The sequence below is a fragment of the Hemitrygon akajei genome, chromosome 16 (genome assembly GCF_048418815.1).
Source record: "Hemitrygon akajei chromosome 16, sHemAka1.3, whole genome shotgun sequence".
Lineage (NCBI taxonomy): Eukaryota > Metazoa > Chordata > Chondrichthyes > Myliobatiformes > Dasyatidae > Hemitrygon > Hemitrygon akajei.
In genome coordinates this window covers 86,774,212-86,795,676 of record NC_133139.1, presented here as the reverse complement: position 1 = coordinate 86,795,676, position 21,465 = coordinate 86,774,212, and the positions used below count along the sequence as shown (strand labels likewise).

The window sequence follows — 21,465 nt, the reverse complement described above, 5'->3', positions numbered from 1 at the left end:
TTCTGATGAAATACTGCATTTAATGACACCAGTTGAAAAGGTAAGAAATCATGAGGAATGTTACATAGGAAAAAATTAATAATGACTGGCCATCATTGAGGCTCAGCAGGACTGAATGTTTCTCCTGAGATAAAGATGTCAGTTCCCAAGCATTATCAGGCATCCAATCAAGCTTTTCCAAGCCACTTTCCAGGTTGATTTTACACATAGTGACCATAACAACACTGAATTTCCAACTTGGATTTGCAAAAAGAACATGACAAATGACCATGTAGGATCTAAGGAATTCATTACTTGTGTCTGTTCAAATCGTAATGGTTGTGAGGAGCTCATTTTGCCTTGAAATGGAGACATAGATTAGTAAGTTCTATTAACTAAATGAAGGCCATGGTATTTGGCAGCCCTGGCCACAACACTGAGCAGTCCCTCACCCACACCTCACTCTGGAGGAAGAGTGATAAAGCAGTGTCTTACACTTCCCTCTCTGCCTATCTTGGGTTTTTGTTACAGGACTTAACTCAGTCATCAGCAACACCTGACCAATCCACTTGTTTCCTTACTCCCCTGTGATTCACAGACTCACTGTCACGGGGCCCTAGGAAAGGCTGAGTAACACTATTTGTTGTGATCTACTCCATAACAGGTGGCACCAGAGAGACAGGAATGCAATGCCCAGGTTCATTCTTGACCACACGAGAGATTTTATCTTTTCAGATGGTTACCGTTATACTGATCACTCTCGCGTGTTCTCTTCTGGATCCAGTCAAAGTGGATGTACTCACCTGGATAACATCTGCTACGGAATGTTGAAAAGAATCAAAGTAAAGTTACAGCTAGTTTATCAATCCAATATACAGCAAACTAACTTAGGCTTATGACGTGATAATAATAATTGTTTTGCCCTATGCAAAAGACTGCTTCGACAACTCTGAGTCAGCCTGGGCTGAGCTACCAACGGATGGTAGACTGCCAGAGTCAGATTCAGACTGAAGTCCTCTCTATTTTGCTCATGAATTGGATCTTCAAGAGATTCGTTGGCATGGCCTTGCTGTTTTCTGTGCTAGCCACTAATGTACTGTGTACTCAGGCTGCTCCTAGATCCCAAACGTGCTCCCAGGGCAGTAGCATGATGTAAAGCCTGTTTACACCATCACTCAGCCTCAGTCTCGGTCAGGGTGGTGGGTTCATCCTCACTTCAGACAAAAGGAAAACAGGACTTCTGTAATGTGATATGCTGAAATGTGACCTCTTCATGCTCCTGAAGTGCAAAAAAAAATACATTGCTGTTTCGAGACACAGAAGTATCTGAACCACGTTGACAATTTAATACAATATGAATGGGGCTTTGTGCTGTGGACCCTCATGCAGAAGGAACGAGAATGCTCTATCCATCCATCCTAAGAACAGATTGTGTGCCTAGCTGCTGAAGCTTTCACACAAAACTTGGCCCCTCACACAAAATAAACCTTTCAGAACTTCGGTGTTTCCTCCTGATGGTTGGTGACTGGGAAATTTGAGAATAAAATGATCAAAACTAAGATACACAGAGGTGGTTATTCTCAGGAAATGACAGAAAAAATTGGCAGAGGAAGACAACAGGGATTTTCTAGAAAGTAACACACAGAAAATGCTGGAGGAACACAGCAGATCAGACAGTAACTATGGAAAAGAATAAAGAGTCAACAAAGTCTTTTTTTCTAGAAAGTCTTCAGATTGGCCGCAGTGTAGAAGAGATTCACCCCGTTACAGATTACACAGATGAAATTACACACCATGCTGAGAACATGATACTTCTTAAAGCGATAACTCAGCTTCCCATACTTTGCATCACTCTTCTTCAGCTTGCTGTAGGCCTCCTGTTTGGTGCCGATTCCCACCTCGTCTCCGAGGCTGTGCTCCCGCTCGATCTTTTCCATCTTCATCCTCATCTCACTTACGGTTTGACTGAACCATTGAGCATTGAGCCCGGAGAAGATCACACAGACAAAGAATGATGTGATCTGCCAGAAAACAGTTACAACAGCAAAGCGGGTTAAATAATTAAAAACTCTTCAAGTTCCAACTCTTTCTCACAGCTCCATCAGCTGTCCTGACCTCACTCATTTCCGGCACCTGAAAGCAGTTTCCAAGGGGCTCTCTAACATAGAAAACCTACAGCACATTACAGGCCCTTTGGCCCACAATGCTGTGCCAAACATGTACTTACTTTAGAAATTACCTTGGGTTACCCATAGCCCCCTATTTTTCTAAGCTCCATATACCTACCCAAGATTCTTAAGAAACCCTATTGTATCCCTCTGGTTATGAATAACTTGATTTAAGGGAATTCAACTATATATAGGTACTGCCATACATTTTTAAAACATTTTCAAGCTAGTAACAATAATAATAAAATGTTTCACTGTTTTCATTAATGACCTAACACTATATATTCCATTAGTTTATTTATGGGTAGTGTCAGAAGTGGACAGAATGAGCAACTTCAAGTTCCTGGGTGTCAATATCTCTAAGGATCTATCCTGGGCACAACATATCGATGCAGCTACAAAGAAGACACAACAGCAGCTATATTTCATTAGGAGTTTGATAAGATTTCGTATGTCACCAAAAGACACACAAACTTCTAAAGACAGACCGTGAAGATCATTTAACTGGCTGCATCACCATCTGGAATAGGGGCTGGGGGAGGGGGTGGGGGCTAGAGCACAGAATCGGAAAAAGCTGCAGGAAGTTGTAAATGCAGTCAGCTCCATCATGGGCACTAGCCTCTGTAGTATCCAGAACATCTTCAAGGAGCGATGCCTCAAAAGGTGGCATCCATCATCCAGAAAATGCCCTCTTCTCACTGCTACACTCAATGATTCAGGAACAACTTCTTCCCCTCTGCCATCTGATTTCCAAATGGACACTGAACCCATGAACATTATCTCACTACTTATTTTTATTTCTATGTAACTATTGGATATATACTTACACTAATTCATGTTTTTTCTATTATTATGGAATGCATTGTACTGCTGCCAAAAAGACAACAAATTTCACAACATACGCTGGTGATATTAAACTTGATTCTGATTACTCATTGAAATGAAGGAATTATAGCAACTGTGTTATAGTGATACAATAGATGTGACTATAGAAAACAGATGTTTCGGATAAATCGGCTCTTAGACTGTCTGTATTGTTTTTCCGCAAGAGGCCAGTGATAGCTGCTTCTATATCCAACATTTCTAACATTGTGTACAAATCAAAACTGGTCCAAATAATGCAAATACTTGACTGAATTTGGGACTGAAGTGCAGTGGGCAAAGTATTGGTCAACTCAGTGAGCTCCAACTCACTGCTACAGTTAGATTGTTGTTTAAGAACATTTCACATTCCACGCTTAGTCTACAACCCAATGGCACGAGTGATGGTATTTCCAATCTTGGGTAACCCCCCCCCCCCTCCAGTATGTTCCCTGCATCTACATTACTCTCCTTCCAATCTTCCCACTTTTGACCCCTTTCCCAGCCCCATTCCATTGCCCCCTCACCCACTGTCATGACCCTCGCCCTCCTGGGTCCATCCACCCACTACATACACTTTTCACCCACAGGATTCATTCACCCCATCTGGTCGTGGCTCCATCTGCCATTCACCTTTTCCTTGATAGTTCCCATTATTACCTCCCTTATCAGATTCCCACAGCCCTTTGTTCCCTAACACAAGAAAGTCTGCAGGTACCGGAAATCTAGGGCAACCCACACACAAAATACTGAGGAACTCAGCAGGCCAGGCAGCATCTATGGAAATGAATAAACAGTCGACATTTCGGGCTGAGATCCTTCTTCAGGACATTATTCCTGCGTATCACGTTCCAGCACTCACCTTCACTCTTCCCTTCTCCCACCTCACACCATCTGCTTCTCTTCATCCATCACCCAATCCTATCCGCCAACTCCATCATTCCCCCTCACTTACCAAACTTCACCTACTTCTCATCCTTCAGCCGTCCTCAGTGCATCAATCACCTTGGCTCCTGCCTCACCCCTCCTCCTCTACTCTATACTATCTATCTCTCCTCCCCATTCTCAGTCCTGATTCAGGCTTTCAATCTGAAACATTTATTACTCAAAGTACATATATGTCATCATATATCACCCTGGGATTCATTTTCTTATGGGTAGTCACAGTAACACAACAGAACAGGATGCAACGTGGCACAGCGTCCAAACTGGAGTCAGAGCTCCTCACCCCCTCAGTTTTCACTTGGCAAAAGACAAGCTTTTAAAGAGTTCATTGGACTAAAAGGCCTGAACTATATTTGTATATATATTTTTTTCTGCGGTTGTATTTTACTGATATTCTATATGTGCTTGTTATCTGATATATGCAAGGACTAGGCCTCAAGCCGTGGGGTCACCTGTTTACAGCCACTAAGAGAAAGGAGTGGGAGCCAGTGCACCCCACAGGGGCGGTGTGGCATGGCATCCAGGCTGGAGTCTGTACTGCCCCGAGTGTTCGCTCGGCAGAAGACAGGCTCTGTTGTGGTTGACTACAGATTGATGGCTCAAGTTTGGACTTCCCATTACGTGGCTGTGTGATACCATATGTGCTTGCTGTCTTGTACATGTTGGGTGTGACTGTGTTTTTCACCTTGGCCCTGGAGTAACGCTGTCTCATTTGGCTGTGTTCATGTACGGTTGAATGACAATTAAACTGGAATTGAATTGAAAGACCACACCCAACAGGACGGACAAACAACCAATGTTCAAAAGATCATAATAATTCCTTTCCCTTCGCAGATGCTACTCGACCTGCTGAGTTTCTCCAGCAGATTGTTGTTCACAGCTTACGTGTTGTCTTATATCTGTTATTGAGGTCCAGGGTGGGGTAGCATCTCTGCTGAAGGGGCTTATCGTGTCCATTCTGGGGCAGCTCACTCAGCTTTGGTCTCCATCGGACACCCAGATCTATCCGCTGTTTGCATGCGACAGCGGCCACACCCTGGTACACCACTTCGACAGGCAGGCTAAACCAGGTGAGAGTAGCCTCATACTCTGGTGAGATGGGGGCATGCCTATTACAGCTTGCAAAGTGAGATCTATAGTGAGAGCCAGTGGCCAGGAAGGTGGTACTGCAACACTCCATGGAGAGCGAGTGGCTTGACAAGGCACAAAAGGTGTCATGGTTATTTACTGCAACCAAAGAAGACCCCAGTTGTTGATGTTTGTTTGTATCATTGGACCTGGTCTGAGGTCAAGAGAGTGGGACTGCCACAGTGCAATGGCTTTCCACTTTGAAAACTCTCCCACAACAGGTTTTCTGCCATCGTCAGACACAACGGGCAACCACCATATCTGTCATTGCTAACTGGCAAAGTTGATTAACTCAGTGGCCACTTTATTAGGTACACCTGTCTGTTAATGTTAATATCTAATCAACCAATCATGTGACCAGAAACTCGTGTATAAAAACATGCAGACACGGACAAGAGGTTCAGTTGCTGTTCAGACCAAACATCACAAAGGGAAAGAAATGTGATCTGAGTGACTTTGACCATAGAATAATTGTTGGTGCCAGACGGGGTGGTTTGAGTATCTCAGAAACTGTTGATCTCCTGGGATTTTCACGCCACCAGCCTCTAGAGTTTACAGAAAATGGTGCAAGAAACAAACACCCAGCGAGCAGCGGTTCTGTGGGCAAAAATGCCTCGTTAATGAGAGAGGTCAGAGGGAAATAGAGAAACCGGTTCAATCTGACAAAAAGGCAACAGTAACTCATAACCACAGAGCATCTCTGAACGTACAACATGTTAAGCCTTGAAGTGGAGCAGGGGAAGACCACACCGGGTTCCAGTCTTGTACCTAATAAAGTGGCCACTGAGTGCATATTCTCCACTTTGTCTAAATTTGTTCATCTAATTTGGGTGTGATGAGGGAGGACACAGCAATATCCTTCGGAGAGAAGGGGGAGTAGGGATGAGTTGTCAAAAAACCTCTCTTGGAATCTCACACTTCTTCATTTAAAAAACAAGGACAATGGAGGAGGGTGGGGTCAGTGCAGCTGCATTTACTGTTGGGTTCACACTTAAAAAGATCAAAGGATCATTCTGCTGCACAAGGAGTGACAGTCACAACTTTCAGGAAAGTAGAGTAACTTGAGTAAAAAAGTAATTGGTCTCTTTAAGTTTTTGTTTAATGCAGAGACATAAACGGTTTCTACTTTTTCTGGTTAACTTCTATGCTGTAACTGGTACCACGATTAGCACACACGATGTAAAACACAAAATGCTGGAAGAGGTCCGGCAGCGTCTACGGAAAAGAGTAAATCGTCGACCTTTCAGGCCAAGACCCTTCTTCAGGACTGAGCAGGAAGGCAGGGGAGATGCCGGAACTAAAATGTGGGGGGAGGGGAAAGAGGCTAGCTGGAAGGTGATTGAAATCAAGTAGGTGGGAACAGTCAAGGCTGGGGAGGAAAGAATCTGATAGGAGAGGAGAGTGGACAATAGGAGAAAGGGAAGGAGGAGGGGACCCAAAAGGGAAGTAATAAACAGGTGAGAAGAAGTAAAAGGTCAGACTGGGAAATACAGCAGGGGGCAGGGGAAATCTTGTTCATCAGTAGGAGAAATCGATATACATACTATCAGTTTGGAGGGTACCCAGACTGAATACAAAGTGTTGCTCCTGCACCCTGAGAAATGAGGCTTGTGCCAAGATGAGGCCATGGATCGGCACGTTGGAATGGGAATTAAAATGTTTAGCCACCGGGAAGTCCCGGATGTGCAGAGCTGCTCCATTTCATGGCGGGTCTCACCTGTGTAGAGGGGGCCACATCGGGAGCACCGGACACAACAGAGTTAAGGAAAAACTTCTTCTCCCAGAGAGTTGTGGGGGTCTGGAATGCACTGCCTCGGAAGGTAGTGGAGGCCAATTATCTGGATGCTTTCAAGAAGGAGCTAGATAGGTATCTTATGGATAGGGGAATCAAGGGATATGGGGACAAGGCAGGAACCGGGTATTGAGAGTAGATGATCGGCCATGATCTCAGAATGGCGGTGCAGGCTTGAAGGGCCAAATGGTCTACTTCTACACCTACTGTCCATTGAAACCCCACCAGATTCACAGGTAAAGTACTGCCTCACCTCAAAGCACTGCTTGGGGCCTTGAATGGAGCTGAGGGAGGTGGTGTGTGGGCACGTGTGGCACTTACGCCACTTGTGGGGATAAGTGCCAGGAGGGAGATTAATGGGGAGGAGCAAATAGACAAGGGAATCACTGAGGGAGTGATCCATGTGGGGGGGGGGGGTAATGATAAGTTTAGTTGGAGGGTCCCTTTGGAGATGGCGGAACTGCGGAGGATAACGTGTTGGGTGCATAGGCTGATGGGCTGGTAGATAAGGACAAGAGGGACTATCACTATTACGATGGCGGGAAGATGGGGTGAACACAAATGTACGGGAACTGGAGATGTGGGTGAGGGCAGCATCAATAGTAGAGGGAGACAAACCCCGTTCTTTAAAGGAGGACGATATCTCTGATGTCCTGGAATGGAAAGTCGCGTCCTGAGAACAGATGCATGAGAGGCAAAAAGACTGTGAAAAGGGAAGAGAATTTTTACAGGAGATAGGGTGGGAAGAGATAACAATGGGAATCAGTAAGGTTATAAAGGATGTCAGTTGACAGTTTGTCTGGAGAATGAGAGATTGATAAAGGGTAGGGAGTGTCACAGATGGCCCAAGTGCACTCCCAGTAGTGAGGCTGCTAATGAACTCAGTACTGGAATGGATCATTATAGTTCTTTGACAATTTATTTTACTTATTGAGATACAGCATGGTATAGGCCTTCCCAGCCCTTCAAGCCACACTACCAGCAATCCCCAATTTGACCCTAGCCTAGTCACAAGGCAACTTACAATGACCAATTAACCTACCAACCAATATGTTTTTGAACTGTGGGAGGAAACCAGAGCATCTGGAGGAAACATAGGCGGTCACGGGGAGAACGGACAAACTCCTTACAGACAGCGGGGAGAATTATACATTGAGATGCGATACAAAAGTGCCAAAGATCTGCGACAGAAACCTGCCCACCTCTCTGGTGCATATTGCTCTGCCAGGAACCGGGCAAAGATGCTCTCTTCCCCACTGCTGCACGCCGCAGTGTTAGGGACCTGGTATGAGTCCCCACTCTCCACTAGGGCTCCCACACCCACCGTTCTATGATTATAAGCTACTTGTGAGGAGTGATGTTTGACGAGCAGGGATGAGGTGTGGCTTCTCACCAATGACATACGGGCTCAGGTTGCACCCTGGTAATCACAGTGAGGTCGTTCCCTATATTGACACACCACCCAACCCCTACAGTCTCGCTCATCAGCTCCTCGCGGAAACTAGTCTTTCCCTCTCTTCGAATGCCCATCCCCAGCCCAGAGGGTTTTTTGCCGCTGATAATCGGCTGTATTCATCAACATGGCCCAGCCAGCTCCTGCCCTCCACACTGTTGTTGAGCTGTGGAGTGACTCACTCACTGGTGGAGTGCCTGTTGGGTGGGGCGGGGGGGAGGAGAGGTTCACTGTGTGCAGTGCAAGTGCATGCCTGCAAGAAAATGAATCTCAGAATAGTATATGGTGACATTCATTCAGTGGCCACTTTATTAGGTATACCAGCTCATTACTGCAAATATCTAATCAGCCAATCATATGGCAGCATCTCAAGCATAAAAGCCTGCAGACATGGTCAGGAGGTTCAGTTGCTGTTCAGAGCAAACATCAGAATGGGGAAGGAATGTGATCTAAGCGACTTTGAGGAATTTTTGTTGGTGCCAGACAGGGTGGATTGAGTATCTCAGAAACTGCTGATTTTCACACACAGTACTATGAGTTTACAGAGAATGGTGTGAGATACAAAAAAATAACAGTGCGTAGCAGTTCTGTGGGCAAAAATGAGAGAGATCAGACTGATTCAAGCTGACGGGAAGACAACAGAAACACATTACAACAGTGGTGTGCAGAAGAGCATCTCTGAACACACATCAAACCTTGAAGTGGATGGGCTACATCAGAAGACCACTCTTGTACCCGATATAGTGGACACTGAGTGTTTATGTACTTCCATAATAACTTTACTTTGAACTTTGAAGTGGTTGTGTTGTTATACAGTGGGGTTTATACTTGTGAGTTCTTGAACTAAAGGACGCAGTGTGCGTCACCTCTGTTTTACTGCTAGACTTCTACTGCCATTCTCTCACCCTAAGTTACCTGAATATTGCCCGTCTTACCTGCACTGCTTCAGCCTTGTTGAGTAGCTCGTGTGGGTGATACAGAGCATAAAGAGCCAGATTAAGGAAGGATCCTCCCAGGACACAGTAGAGGTAACAGGGAATCAGTTTACTCTGCACCTGGCTGAATGTATGTTTGCTGACGCTGTTGATCAAAACAACACCTGAGGAGACAAAGAGCACCATTCATAAATTCTAATTGTTTATCACAGACGAGGCATATGGATTCCATAACACCATAATCCATAGGAGCACAATTAAGGCATCTAGGCCATCAAGTCGGCTGTGCCATTGAATCATACCTGATTCATTCTCCCTCTCAACGCCATTGAGATTCAAACTCAGGAAAGGTTCATTTAGAATTGACATTCAGAAGTTCCACTTCACAAAGAGGAACCAACATTTGGAACACATCTTCAAAAGGAGTGGAAGACAGGACAAAGCTACTACGATGATGAGAATCTTACTGGGTAGATTAATGAGGCTAAACCCAATGGACTTGCACTTGAATAAATGCTTTCTTTCTAGATTTCCAGACCACCTGGCATCTGCTCTTCATCAACTCCACTGTGATCAGGATTTCTGGAGCTTTTGAGAATTATAGATATGAACGCCACAGAACAGCACATTGTGCAACTTATTTTTTGATCTACAAAATAATCAGTACCAAGTGGAAAAAAGTGACCAAATCAATTTGTAAATGTGCCATTTGCTTAACAATCAATACTGAAGATACAGAATATTTAGAAATATTGTGGGTACATAACTGCTGTTAGGACACTCTGCATAGAGTCCATAATAATTTTTAATGAAGTGTGTCACCTTCTACAAAATCTCACGATGGCAGTAGGCCACCTGTGCACAAGCTCCAATTGGGCTGGTCTAGAAATGGGAGGGAAGGGGAGCATACCCCATTACTGAATAACACAGTTTAACCCTTCCACTGTCCTTGTGAGCCGACAATTTCCACTTTGTTTTCCCTGACATCCGTACAGCACAAGCTCAGGCAGTGGCTACCATCCGCGAATGTGCAGGCTGGAGTGTGTTCTTATAAATGAAAGCAAACCATGGCAGTGGGTTATTATTGTTTGGGAGACACAGTGTGGAACAGGCCCTTCTGGCCTAGGGAGACACAGTGTGGAACAGGCCCTTCTGGCCTAATGAGACACACTGCCCAGCAACCCACTGATTTAACACCAGCCTAATCACACAATGACCAATTAACCTACTAACTGGTACGTCTTTGGACCATGGGAGGAATCCCATGATGGCACAAGCCCCTTAGAGATGGTGCTGGAATTGAACTCTGAACTCCAATGCCCTGGGCTGTAATAGTGTCACACTAAACGCTACGCTACTTCTTAATGTGAAGATGTCTAGATCTGGTGAAATTTGATTTTAGGGTAAAACAATACGGCCATTTAGTGCAACAGACACGGGTGAACTAGGCTTGAGTTTTTCCAGCTCAGGGTCAGGTTCAGTTTGCAAGCAGAATTCCTAGCTGCCTAATAGAGCATCTACTGAAGCACCTGACCACTAGCCAAAGTTGACTTGCTGTGATGCCTAATACCATATCCATCACTTACAGCTGATTCAAGGGTTCTGAAATCAATAACTGCACAATTGATGTTTATTGAGATACAGGCCCTTCGAGCCTCGCCACCAGCCTAATCACGGGACAATTTTAGAAGCAGTGCAACAACCCTGACTAGACCCGTAAGTGTTTCTGCTTCAATGAGAATTGTACAATCGATGTTCTGTTCTGCTGCATCCTCAGATGGGGCGGTACGGTAAATTGGGTTATCGGTTAATTGGGACAACTGCTTATTTGGGACAACTCTTAAAGAAAGGCCAGCACAGAAGCACAATGGTTAGCACAGAGCTTTACAGTACCAGCGACCCATTTCAACTGCTGTCTATAAGGAGTTTGTACATTGTCCCCGTGACCACGTGGGTTTCCTCCAGGTACTGTGGCTTCTTCCCATAGCCCAAAGAGGTACCGGTTGGTAAGTTAATTGGTCATTGTACATTGTCCCGTGATTTGGTTAGGATTAGGGCAGGCCTATTCCAGGCTGTGCTCTCAATAAATAAATAAGAAGTTCACGTCAAGGTCAAGAAGACAATCTTTGCTACGATCTAACTAATTCTGCAGTGCTGACTCTTGCCCTGATCTTACCTGATATGAACGATACCCATATCTGCATGCCCCAGGTAGTAGACAGCAGGACCAGGTGGGTCGCTTTGACCAGTGTAGTAGGATCTCCTTCTGTCGGCATTTTGGAGTCTGGATTGAACGAAGATGAATTCAACAGTGAACTTCCCAGCTCCAAGTCCCTTTCCCCCTCGAGGAAGATTCCTGACAACGATGCCCCTCTGATATTGTGTGTATGTGAGAAACTTTTAAATGAGAGTCGTCTTTCAACAACTCAGTGGGGTGTGTGGTAAAGCTGATACCTCACAGCTCCAGACACCCAGATACAATCCCAACCTTGAGGACTGTTTGTATGGAATGTACATTCTCCCCGTGAACCTCTGTGTGCTTCGATTTCCTCCCACATCCCGAAAATGTGCAGGTTGCTTGTTTACCTGGATGTGATTGCCCCCTGCTCTGTAGACAAATAGTAGAATCCGGATGAAGTTGGTGAGAATATAGGGAGGATGAAAAGCACTTTGATATCGTTAGTATACAAATGGACAAGAACTCTGGGCTGAATGGCCTGTTGCCATGCAACATCACTCTATGGCTCTAAGCACAAACCTTGCTCAGAGGCAACATTTCCCTTTGAATCAAATAGTTTATTAATTAAAATCCCTTTCACAGATTTCAGCCCTTTATCCACACTGACACTGCCAGGAGCGTTGAACCACTGTCCAGGACAGTCAGAATGCACCGTCAAAGGGGCTCTTCTGCCTTAGAACCAACAGAGGTGGAGCCCTGCATTGTCAGAAAACCTGTACTGAGGAAGTACCCAGCTCTTCTTCTCCCACCTTTCAGCTAGTCTCCTTCCCCCCCCCCCCCCCCCCACCTTTTCATTCCGGCATCTTCCCCCTTCCCACTCAGTCCTGAGGAAGTGTCTTGGTCTGCAACATCAACTGCTTATTCATTTCCATAGATGCTGCCTGACCTGCTGAGCTCCTCCAGCATCAGCGTTTTGTGTGTTGCTGAGGGAATACTGCCTGGATGGGGAGTCTGTGATTTTGTAAGGTCAAAGGGAAATTGTTGAGTAGCAGTGTTAAGACTTTACTGGAAGTAAATGGCAGCCCAATGCTTTTCACAACACATTTGGGACATCCTGAGCGTATGAATACATTAAGTGCAAAACTGACTTGCCTTAGAAATAACTTTCATTACATTATGGTCAAGTCCTAAAAACAGTAAAACAACTTGACAAGTAATGAAGAATCTAACTTGGAACATAAATATACTGGGGCCATTCAGTTAGGCCCTGACTGATCTAGGCAAAGTTCACAGCCATTTCCTGAGATGGTCTGTGTTCTAAATCCTGTTGTGAATATACTTAACCCCCAGGTAGTGGGGTAGTGAGGACTACAAAGGTTCGCAATCTCAGTAAAGAAATTTCTCTTCATTTCCCTCCAGAATAACCATTCCCTTATCAAGAAACAATGAGCAAACTCTCTCGACAGAGGAATCATTAACCATGCTCTTTTACCTGCTACTTCTATCTGTGGAGCTGCACGATTTACCTTATGAAGAACCTGCCTTCATCATACGAATATGTCTCTCAGCGGCTCTGTATTTTTCCCTATTGACGTCACGGTTACACAGCACACTGTAGGTTTCACAAGACAGTGTTCAAACTGAAAGCAAACAAGCTTTAATATCCAAGGCCAATATGGCCGAGAAATACAAAGAACAAACTGACAAGTGTACTGCACAATTTCCTCTCCCAAGACACTGACTCATTAAATGATTTCCGCATCCCCTAATCTCTCAAATTTTAAATAAAAGTTTCCAACAAATGCCACTAGTGTGACAACAGCGATTCAAGTAACACCTGCAAACACTCTGCTCACTCAGACTGACACCACAGTTAACACTGCCATTACTCCCCTCCAGATGCTCCGGTTTCCTCCCCGGCCCAAAGGCAGACTGGTCGGTAGGTTAATTACTCATTGTAAATTGTCCCGTGATTAGGCTCGGATTGAATCGGGGGTTGCTGGGTGGTGTGGCTTGAAGGGGCAGTAGGGCCCATTCTGCACTGTGTTAGTGAAATGATTTTAGGTTAAGATTACAGAAACTGCTGCAGATGATATCGTCTACTGAAAATGACTCTACAGCACCTCCAATACATTTTTAACAGTAAGTCAACAAACATCTTCAGTAATTTACTAAATGCTGGAGGAACTCAGTGGGTTAAACAGCATCTATGGAAGGAAATAGATAGTTGATGATTTGGGTCGAGACTTTTCATCAGTTCAGGGAACAAAGAGGGCAAATAGCCAGTATAACAAAGGTAGGGGAAGGGGTGGGGCAAAAGCAGGCAGGTGAGAGCTGGGTCCATTAGAGGGGGGGGGGATAATAGACAGAGGACGGAGGTGAAGAGTGTCAAAGATATATGAAGCTGACAAATGAAAAGTGGAAGTGACAAGTAGCTGAAGATGGAATGTGATCGGGAGGACAGTGGAGGATGGAATGTGATGGGGAGGACAGTGGAGGATGGAATGTGATAGGGAGGAGAGTGGAGGATGGAATAAGATAGGGAGGAGAGTGGAGGAGGGAATGTGATGGGGAGGACAGTGGAGGATGGAATGTGATGGGGAGGAGAGTGGAGGATGGAATGTGATGGGGAGGACAGTGGAGGATGGAATGTGATAGGGAGGAGAGTGGAGGATGGAATGTGATGGGGAGGACACTGGAGGATGGAATGTGATGGGGAGGACAGTGGAGGATGGAATGTGATAGGGAGGAGAGTGGAGGATGGAATGTGATGGGGAGGACAGTGGAGGATGGAATGTGATAGGGAGGACAGTGGAGGATGGAATGTGATGGGGAGGAGAGTGGAGGATGGAATGTAATGGGGAGGAGAGTGGAGGATGGAATGTGATAGGGAGGACAGTGGAGGATGGAATGTGATGGGGAGGACAGTGGAGGATGGAATGTGATGGGGAGGACAGTGGAGGATGGAATAAGATAGGGAGGAGAGTGGAGGAGGGAATGTGATGGGGAGGACTGGAGGATGGAATGTGATGGGGAGGAGAGTGGAGGATGGAATGTGATGGGGAGGACAGTGGAGGATGGAATGTGATGGGGAGGACAGTGGAGGATGGAATGTGATGGGGAGGACAGTGGAGGATGGAATAAGATAGGGAGGAGAGTGGAGGAGGGAATGTGATGGGGAGGACAGTGGAGGATGGAATGTGATGGGGAGGAGAGTGGAGGATGGAATAAGATAGGGAGGAGAGTGGAGGATGGAATGTGATGGGGAGGACAGTGGAGGATGGAATGTGATGGGGAGGAGAGTGGAGGATGGAATGTGATGGGGAGGACAGTGGAGGATGGAATGTGATGGGGAGGACAGTGGAGGATGGAATAAGATAGGGAGGAGAGTGGAGGAGGGAATGTGATGGGGAGGACAGTGGAGGATGGAATGTGATGGGGAGGAGAGTGGAGGAGGGAATGTGATGGGGAGGACAGTGGAGGATGGAATGTGATGGGGAGGAGAGTGGAGGATGGAATAAGATAGGGAGGAGAGTGGAGGATGGAATGTGATGGGGAGGAGAGTGGAGGATGGAATGTGATGGGGAGGACAGTGGAGGATGGAATGTGATGGGGAGGACAGTGGAGGATGGAATGTGATGGGGAGGACAGTGGAGGATGGAATGTGATGGGGAGGACAGTGGAGGATGGATTGAGAAGGGGTACTGAAGGGAGGGACATGTGAATGATAGGCAGAATGAGAGGGCAAAGGATGAGACTGTGGCATAAGGGAAATAAAGTGGGCAAAGGTGAGTATTTAATGTTCATTTCATTATGTTGGACATTACCAAAATGGAATATGTGGACACCAGGCGATCTTGGCTGTTACAGCAGATAGAGAGAAGATTCTTGACGAAACCTCTTCCCCTTTGTGTCACCTTGTAGCACTGGAACAATAAATGACACCAATGTATTCAGCTGCTGAGCTCCTCCAGCATTTTGTACATTGTTCCAGGTTCCCAGTCTATCGTGTCGTCCATGTTCTGTAGATCGTTCACCTTTTCCAGTGCCTTCTGCCACGTAGTTAGCCTATCACTCCTTTCCCTTAATGCTTATTGTTCCACATTACTTATAGAACAGTACAGCAGAGGAACAGGCCCTTCAGCCCACAAAGCTGTGCCAAACTAGCTGAAAAGCAAATCAAAAAAACTCCAAAAACGAATCCCTCCTACCTACACAATATCCATATCCCTCCATCCTCCTCAGATTCATGTACCTATCTAAACGTTTCTCAAACACCTCAAACTTATTTGCATCTAGCACCAAACCAGGCAGCGCATTCCAGGTATCCACCACTCTCAAAACTTACCCCTCACATCCCCCTTGAAACTACCCCCTCTCCCCTTCAATGCATGCCCTCTGGTATTAGACATTCCTACACTGGGAAAAAGATACTCCTGTCTACACTATCTATGCCTCTCATTATCTTATACTGTAAACTTGTCTCAGACCTCCCCTCGGCCTCCGCCACTCCAAGTTTGTCCAGCCTCTCATGAAAGTACGCGCCCTTTAAACCCGGCAGCATCCCGGTAAATGTCTTCTGCACATCGTCCAAAGTCTCAATAGTGGGGCAACCAGAACTGTACACAATACTCCAGATGTGGCCTAACCAGATTCTGCAAATTTGCAACATTACTTCTTGACTTTTGAACTCAATGCATCGACTAATAAAAGCAAACATCCCATACAGAAGATGCTGGAAATGCTCAGATTTGGCAAAGTAAGAAACAAGGTTGAAGTTGCAATTTGATGAAAACTGACGGATCCTTATGGAAGGTCATAGATCAAAGATGTTTACCTCTCTCTCCAGACGCAGCCTGGCTTGTTGAGCATTTATAGAATATTCTGTTCCTTCTTGGATCACAGGATTTCATTCTCTACAGTCCCACAATCTCTTTGACCGCCCCCACCATCAGGCAGGAGGTACCATACACCAGATAAGGACCGTTACGATGGGAAGCAGCTTCTTCCCAAGGCGGTGAGACTACTGAACACCTTGCCACCACCCAAGTTCGTCACTTATGAAGCAACAGTAGTGCTTTACTTTTTCACATGTGTCATGAAAACACCTGACACTAAATGTCAATCTTCTGAAGTACATTTTGTTACTTGTTAATTGATCTGTGGTAATATTAGTTTGTGTTTCTGTGTGAGTTATATGCACTGTGTTGTGCACCTTGCTCCAGAGGAACGTTGTTTCACTGGGCAGTGTACAAGTACACAGCTGAATGACAATAAACCAAGTTTAAGGGGTTAGGCTTTGGGATTAAGGGGCTGGAGTTAGCTAAGGTTACTAGTAGGGATCAATATTTAGGTGGCATCTTTAGAGCCAATGCTTGAGGTAGAGTGTTGGCAGGAGTGGACAGTGTTTCTAGATAGGGACTGAGGGAGGGACAGTAGGAGACAGCAAGGACAATATGTCAATGGGAGACTGTAACAGTTACGGTTAGATGCAGCGGGGAAGTGCCAATAAGAGGGGAAGCAGTAATAAGAACAGGGAGAAGGATCAGAATTGGGGATGGTTGGAGTCAGCACCAAGGATTTGGGTGGAGGAAGAAGAATCTACTAGGCCAGGTGAGGTATGGTAATGGCAGTGACATGAAAAGGAGGCATTGGTGGGAGTAGAGAAATAAGAAGAGGATTCATTCTGAAAATAGGCCGTTAGCCTAACACTTTACAGTGCCAGTGACCCAGGTTCAATTCCTGCTGCTGGGTTTGTGTGTTCTCCTTGTGACTGTGTGGGTTTCCTCCAAGTGCCCTGGTTTCCACCCACAGTCCAAAGGACACACAGGTTTGTAGGTTAATTGGTCACATGGGTGTTACTGGGCAACAATAAATAAATAAAGAAAAGATACTGACTGGAGTTGGGAAGACACAGAGCTGGACACACAGGAATTCAGTGCAGAGGGGCGAAGGTAAGGCAGCAGCAGTAGACGAACTGTATTTGTAAGAGATAGTTGGAGGAATGCAGGGAGACAAGAGTGGTTCATTGTGAATCCTCCTGTGAGGAATAAGACCGAATAAGTCATTGTTTCTACCCAACTCTGTGAGATTCTATTTGAGAGAAGGGGAAGAGACAGTGACAATGAGAAAAGGGGGAAGAGTGTGTCTATGAGAAGAGGGAAAGACAGTGGTGGAAAGGGGGAGAGACTGTGTGTGGGAGAAGGAAGAACAATGATTGAGGAATGAGTATCTGAGGAAAGGGAACAGGAGGTTTAGGACAAATGGAGGAGGCAGTATCCAGAGGGAGGGTTAGAGTTGGTATCTGGGAGAGAAAACAGAGTTAGTGGTTGGGGAAGGGTACAGAGTATCTGGGAGAAGGAAGAAAAATAGGGGGAAATTGGACTTTGATGACTGGTGATGTCTGGGACAGGGTATCTAACAAGGTGCCTGGGAAATGGGGTCAGTAATTAGGGGTGGAGCTGTTGAAACCTAACCTCACATTCAGTCTGCGTGGAACCTGCTCATTCTTGACATGACTGCATGGGTCTTCCCTCTTCACCTCACAAAACCCGCTGGCTGGCTAAAATAAAAACAGAAAATTCTAGAAACACTCAGCAGGTCAGGCCACATCTGTGAAAAAAAGAAAGAGTCAACAATTCAGGGCACCGAGTCTTCAGAAGATGAGGTGGTGTTCCTCAAGCTTTTCTTGAACCTCATCATAACATCATAGACCCAAAGTCAGAGTGGGAGTGGGGTGGTAAATTAAAGTGGTAGACAGCTGGAAGTTCAGCAAACTCCTCTGGACCAAATGTAGACGTTCCGTAAACAGGTGACCACACTTGTGTTTGGTTTTTCCAACAGCGTGAATACAACATGTAGTACTCTAGACTGGAGGAAATGCAAGTGACTTGCTGCTGTCATGGTTGTTGGTAGCAAGCTGCTTTCCTGAGATGGAGGCAGAGAGGTTCAGAGAAGGAAGGGAAACGTCAGAGATGAACCACGTGAAGGGCAGGACAGGGTGGAAAAGGACAGCAAAAGTCACAAAATGGTCGAGTCCTTCATGAGTAAAGGAAACAACACCAAGACAGTCAAAGAGCAGAGCGAATGGGCCCAGGCAGGTCTAAAACAAATACCGTTCCATATATCCTATAAAAGATAGGCACAGCCCAGGCCGCGTAAGTGACCATAGACAAGGAGAAAGTGAGGAGTTCAGTAAGTTGTTTAATGTGGTAAGCTATGTGTGTTTGTGAGGGGTACTGGTTGGGCCTCTGCTCAAGGGAGAAGCAGAGGGCTCTCAGACCATCCTAATGTGCAAAGTAAAAATGAACATGATGGAATCAGGGAATGGTTAAACTGATGAAAGACGTCAATGCATCATGGATATAACTGGACCAGAGGAGAAAGGTTCGAGTCAAAGTAGGAGGAAGTACGCTTGGTGGAGCCAGAGCAAGCTGAAACAATGAGTTGTCCGGGGAAATCCTGCTTGTGGGTTTTGTGCAGGAAACAGAAATGGACTTTATGGTGCTGGGTGACTATAGAGCTGAAAATTGTGGAGAGAAGATCTGCCAGGGACATAAGGTAGGTTATTAGCCTCCCATAAATGTTTCCAGCATTTTCCATTTCATTTCAGACTTCTTGCACCTGAAGTTTTTTTTAACCCACTATAAATTCGCCCTCAGTTTCTCTTTTCATAGATGCCGACTGACTTGACGAGTGTTTAGTGTATTTTCTGTTTTTATTTCAAAAAGGGGAATTGGGCAAGCGTGAGAGTGATTAAGTTGCAAAGGTGTAGGGAAACGGCAGGGTGAAGAGACGATTCCCCTGGGAGACAGCATGGACATGACAGGCCGAATGGTCTCATTCTAGGGCAGTCACGGCCTATCACACCGGTATTTCCACTTTCAGTTAGAAGTAGGCATGAAGAGACTACCTTCCGGGAGTCATCGTCCAAAAGAAGTGGTAGACAGCGGATAATTTACACGGCCGACAACCCCCAGCCCTATCCCCGACCTTCGGCCACTCCACCAGCTCCTATCACTCACCTATTCGGACCACTCGCCCGCTCAAGCCGCGGCAGCTAATTGACAAGCTCGTTCATCAATCATTAACATCGTTTGCTACCAGCTGAGCCAATCATAGTTGACCTACAGTCCTGCCTCCGCAATTGGTTGACGACAGACTGGGCGGCGGGCCACCGGCAAGCTCAGTGACGGAAGTCGGTGTGTAACAAACGACTCGCGGACTCCTCGGGGCGTAACGCGTTTCTACTTAATTACAAAATTAAATTACAGAGTGTGCAAAGTACCGATAAGAGACATCTTGCACCACAAAGTCTTAGGTTAAAAGAAAGCTCATTTTAAGTGAAGATAATTTAGCATCTGAAATTAGAATAATTTCCAATAAAAGTTATTACACTTATTTAAATGCTGGCGTAGTCAGAGGTCAAACTGTCAACGTTGCGTTCTTTTCCTTCAGCCTGCAGGTCCGGCATACGTGCCCGGCCGGTGGAATGAGTAACACGATGAAGGGTCTCGGCCCGAAACGTCAACTGTGCTCGCTGCTGTACTCTTGGCCTGCTGAGTTCCTTCAGCGTTTTGTGTGCGTTGCATGGATTTCCAGCTACTGCGGATTTTCTCCCGTTGGTGATTCAGTCACAGGAATCCGTTTTCAGCATCATCATTTTGTGCCCTAGGCATTATGATCTCGGCCTTCCTTCTCAATGGTTCAATTTCACCTCAGAGAATGTATACAGTATTCAACCTGAAAGCCTTACTCTTCACAGACGTTTAAAAAAAAACTGAATTAGCTTAAACTATCTTTAATCTGAGAAGCTCTTGTAGGTTTTCACAAATGAAACCAAGTGAGGTGTTTTATGTTTAATGAAACCTTTAACACATTTTATTGAACGAGAACACAGACACACACACACACACACACACACACTGCTGGAGGAGCTCAGCAGGCCAGGCAACATCTGACATTTTGGACTCTATGCTATATCACTAAAACAGGCATTGTGAGTGTGTCTGGAGCTCGGACGAGCCACTCGGCTCGGGTTCTGTGTTCCTTGGGTGGAGGAACCCCAGAGGCCTCTGGCTTGTCCAGAGGGATATGAACACACTCATGGTCATGTTGTGACACCAGGGGCATGGTAGCAGAATACTCCAAATCTTGGTGGGCCTCTTTAAGGTTTACGTCTCTTACCTATAATAAGTCTTTTCTCCCCATTGCAAAACGTGGAATGGGCCATCGTAAGGGGGCCTAAGGGGATGTAAGTGCGGCATGGCGGATGAAAACAAATGAGGCAGAATGTAGGTCAACAGGAACCCAAGAGTGCTGTACGCCATGTTGGGAGGTAGTCGATAATCCAAAAGCCTGTAAAAGGTGAGTTTTCATTGATCGGTATTTATGGTGTTCAGGCCGGTGTTCACGTAGGCTCACCACTCTCACAGACGGGATTGCAGAGCAACGCTACCACATCATAGAATCTGACAGAGATTTCTTGCAGAGCAAACTGGGCCTCAGCTTGTACAAGAAAAGTGACGGCATTTTGCTCCCAAAACTCCAGCAGTTTCAGCACCTTATATTCTGTCTAAGTAGCCTCCAACTTGATGTCATGAATATTGATGTCCAGTGAAAAAAAAGATTCCCTCACCCTCCCCTCTTCTTCTATTCCCCACTGGCCTCTTTCCTCTACTCACCTGCTTATCACCTTCTCTTTCTCCTATGGTCCACTGTCCTCTCCAGCCCTTTACCTTTCCCACCCACTTATCACCTTCTTGCAATCCTCCTTCCCCTCCCACTTTCTCAGCCTGAAGCCTTTCCAATTCTGAAGAAGAGTCTTGGCCTGAAACGTCCAAACATTCTGACTGACCTGCTGAGTTCCTCCAGCAATTTGTATATGTTGCTTTGGATTTCCAGCACCTGCAGGATTTCTTGTGTTTACCAGTTCTAAGTTGTTGCTAGGTGCCAGCGAAGCCAGTCATCTGTTTGGAGATCAATGGACCCATAGATGGGGCAAGAGGGGCCCACCTAGATTCATC

The 21,465-nt window shown here is 45.7% G+C and overlaps 1 protein-coding gene across 4 annotated transcripts; it reads right to left on the bottom strand.

Annotated features, from left to right (window-relative positions):
• LOC140740256 (transmembrane protein 205-like) lies at positions 1-19,609 on the bottom strand. 4 transcript variants are annotated; one of them, XM_073069368.1, is made up of 5 exons: positions 19,465-19,482; positions 15,268-15,366; positions 11,438-11,545; positions 9,262-9,425; positions 1-2,000 (listed from the first exon to the last, which is right to left on the bottom strand). In XM_073069368.1, the coding sequence occupies exons 3-5, from the start codon at positions 11,535-11,537 to the stop codon at positions 1,698-1,700; spliced, it is 567 nt and encodes a 188-aa protein (XP_072925469.1). In that variant the 5' UTR covers positions 11,538-11,545; positions 15,268-15,366; positions 19,465-19,482; the 3' UTR covers positions 1-1,697. The 4 variants fall into 4 exon arrangements, with proteins under 4 accessions (XP_072925469.1, XP_072925466.1, XP_072925468.1 ...); XM_073069365.1 differs by lacking the exon at positions 15,268-15,366 and having other exon boundaries at positions 19,465-19,609; XM_073069367.1 differs by lacking the exons at positions 15,268-15,366; positions 19,465-19,482 and adding an exon at positions 12,967-13,053.
• Between the last annotated feature and the right edge of the window lie 1,856 nt (positions 19,610-21,465).

Excerpts from the sequence above, each read along its gene's own strand:
- LOC140740256 (XM_073069365.1), bottom strand. The coding sequence starts at position 11,537 with ATGCCGACAGAAGGAGATCCTACTACACTGGTCAAAGCGACCCACCTG. Across the intron at positions 9,426-11,437 it reads ATGGGTATCGTTCATATCAG|GTGTTGTTTTGATCAACAGC; the intron begins GTAAGATCAGGG and ends TTGTCTCCTCAG. Across the intron at positions 2,001-9,261 it reads ACAAGGCTGAAGCAGTGCAG|ATCACATCATTCTTTGTCTG; the intron begins GTAAGACGGGCA and ends GTTTTCTGGCAG.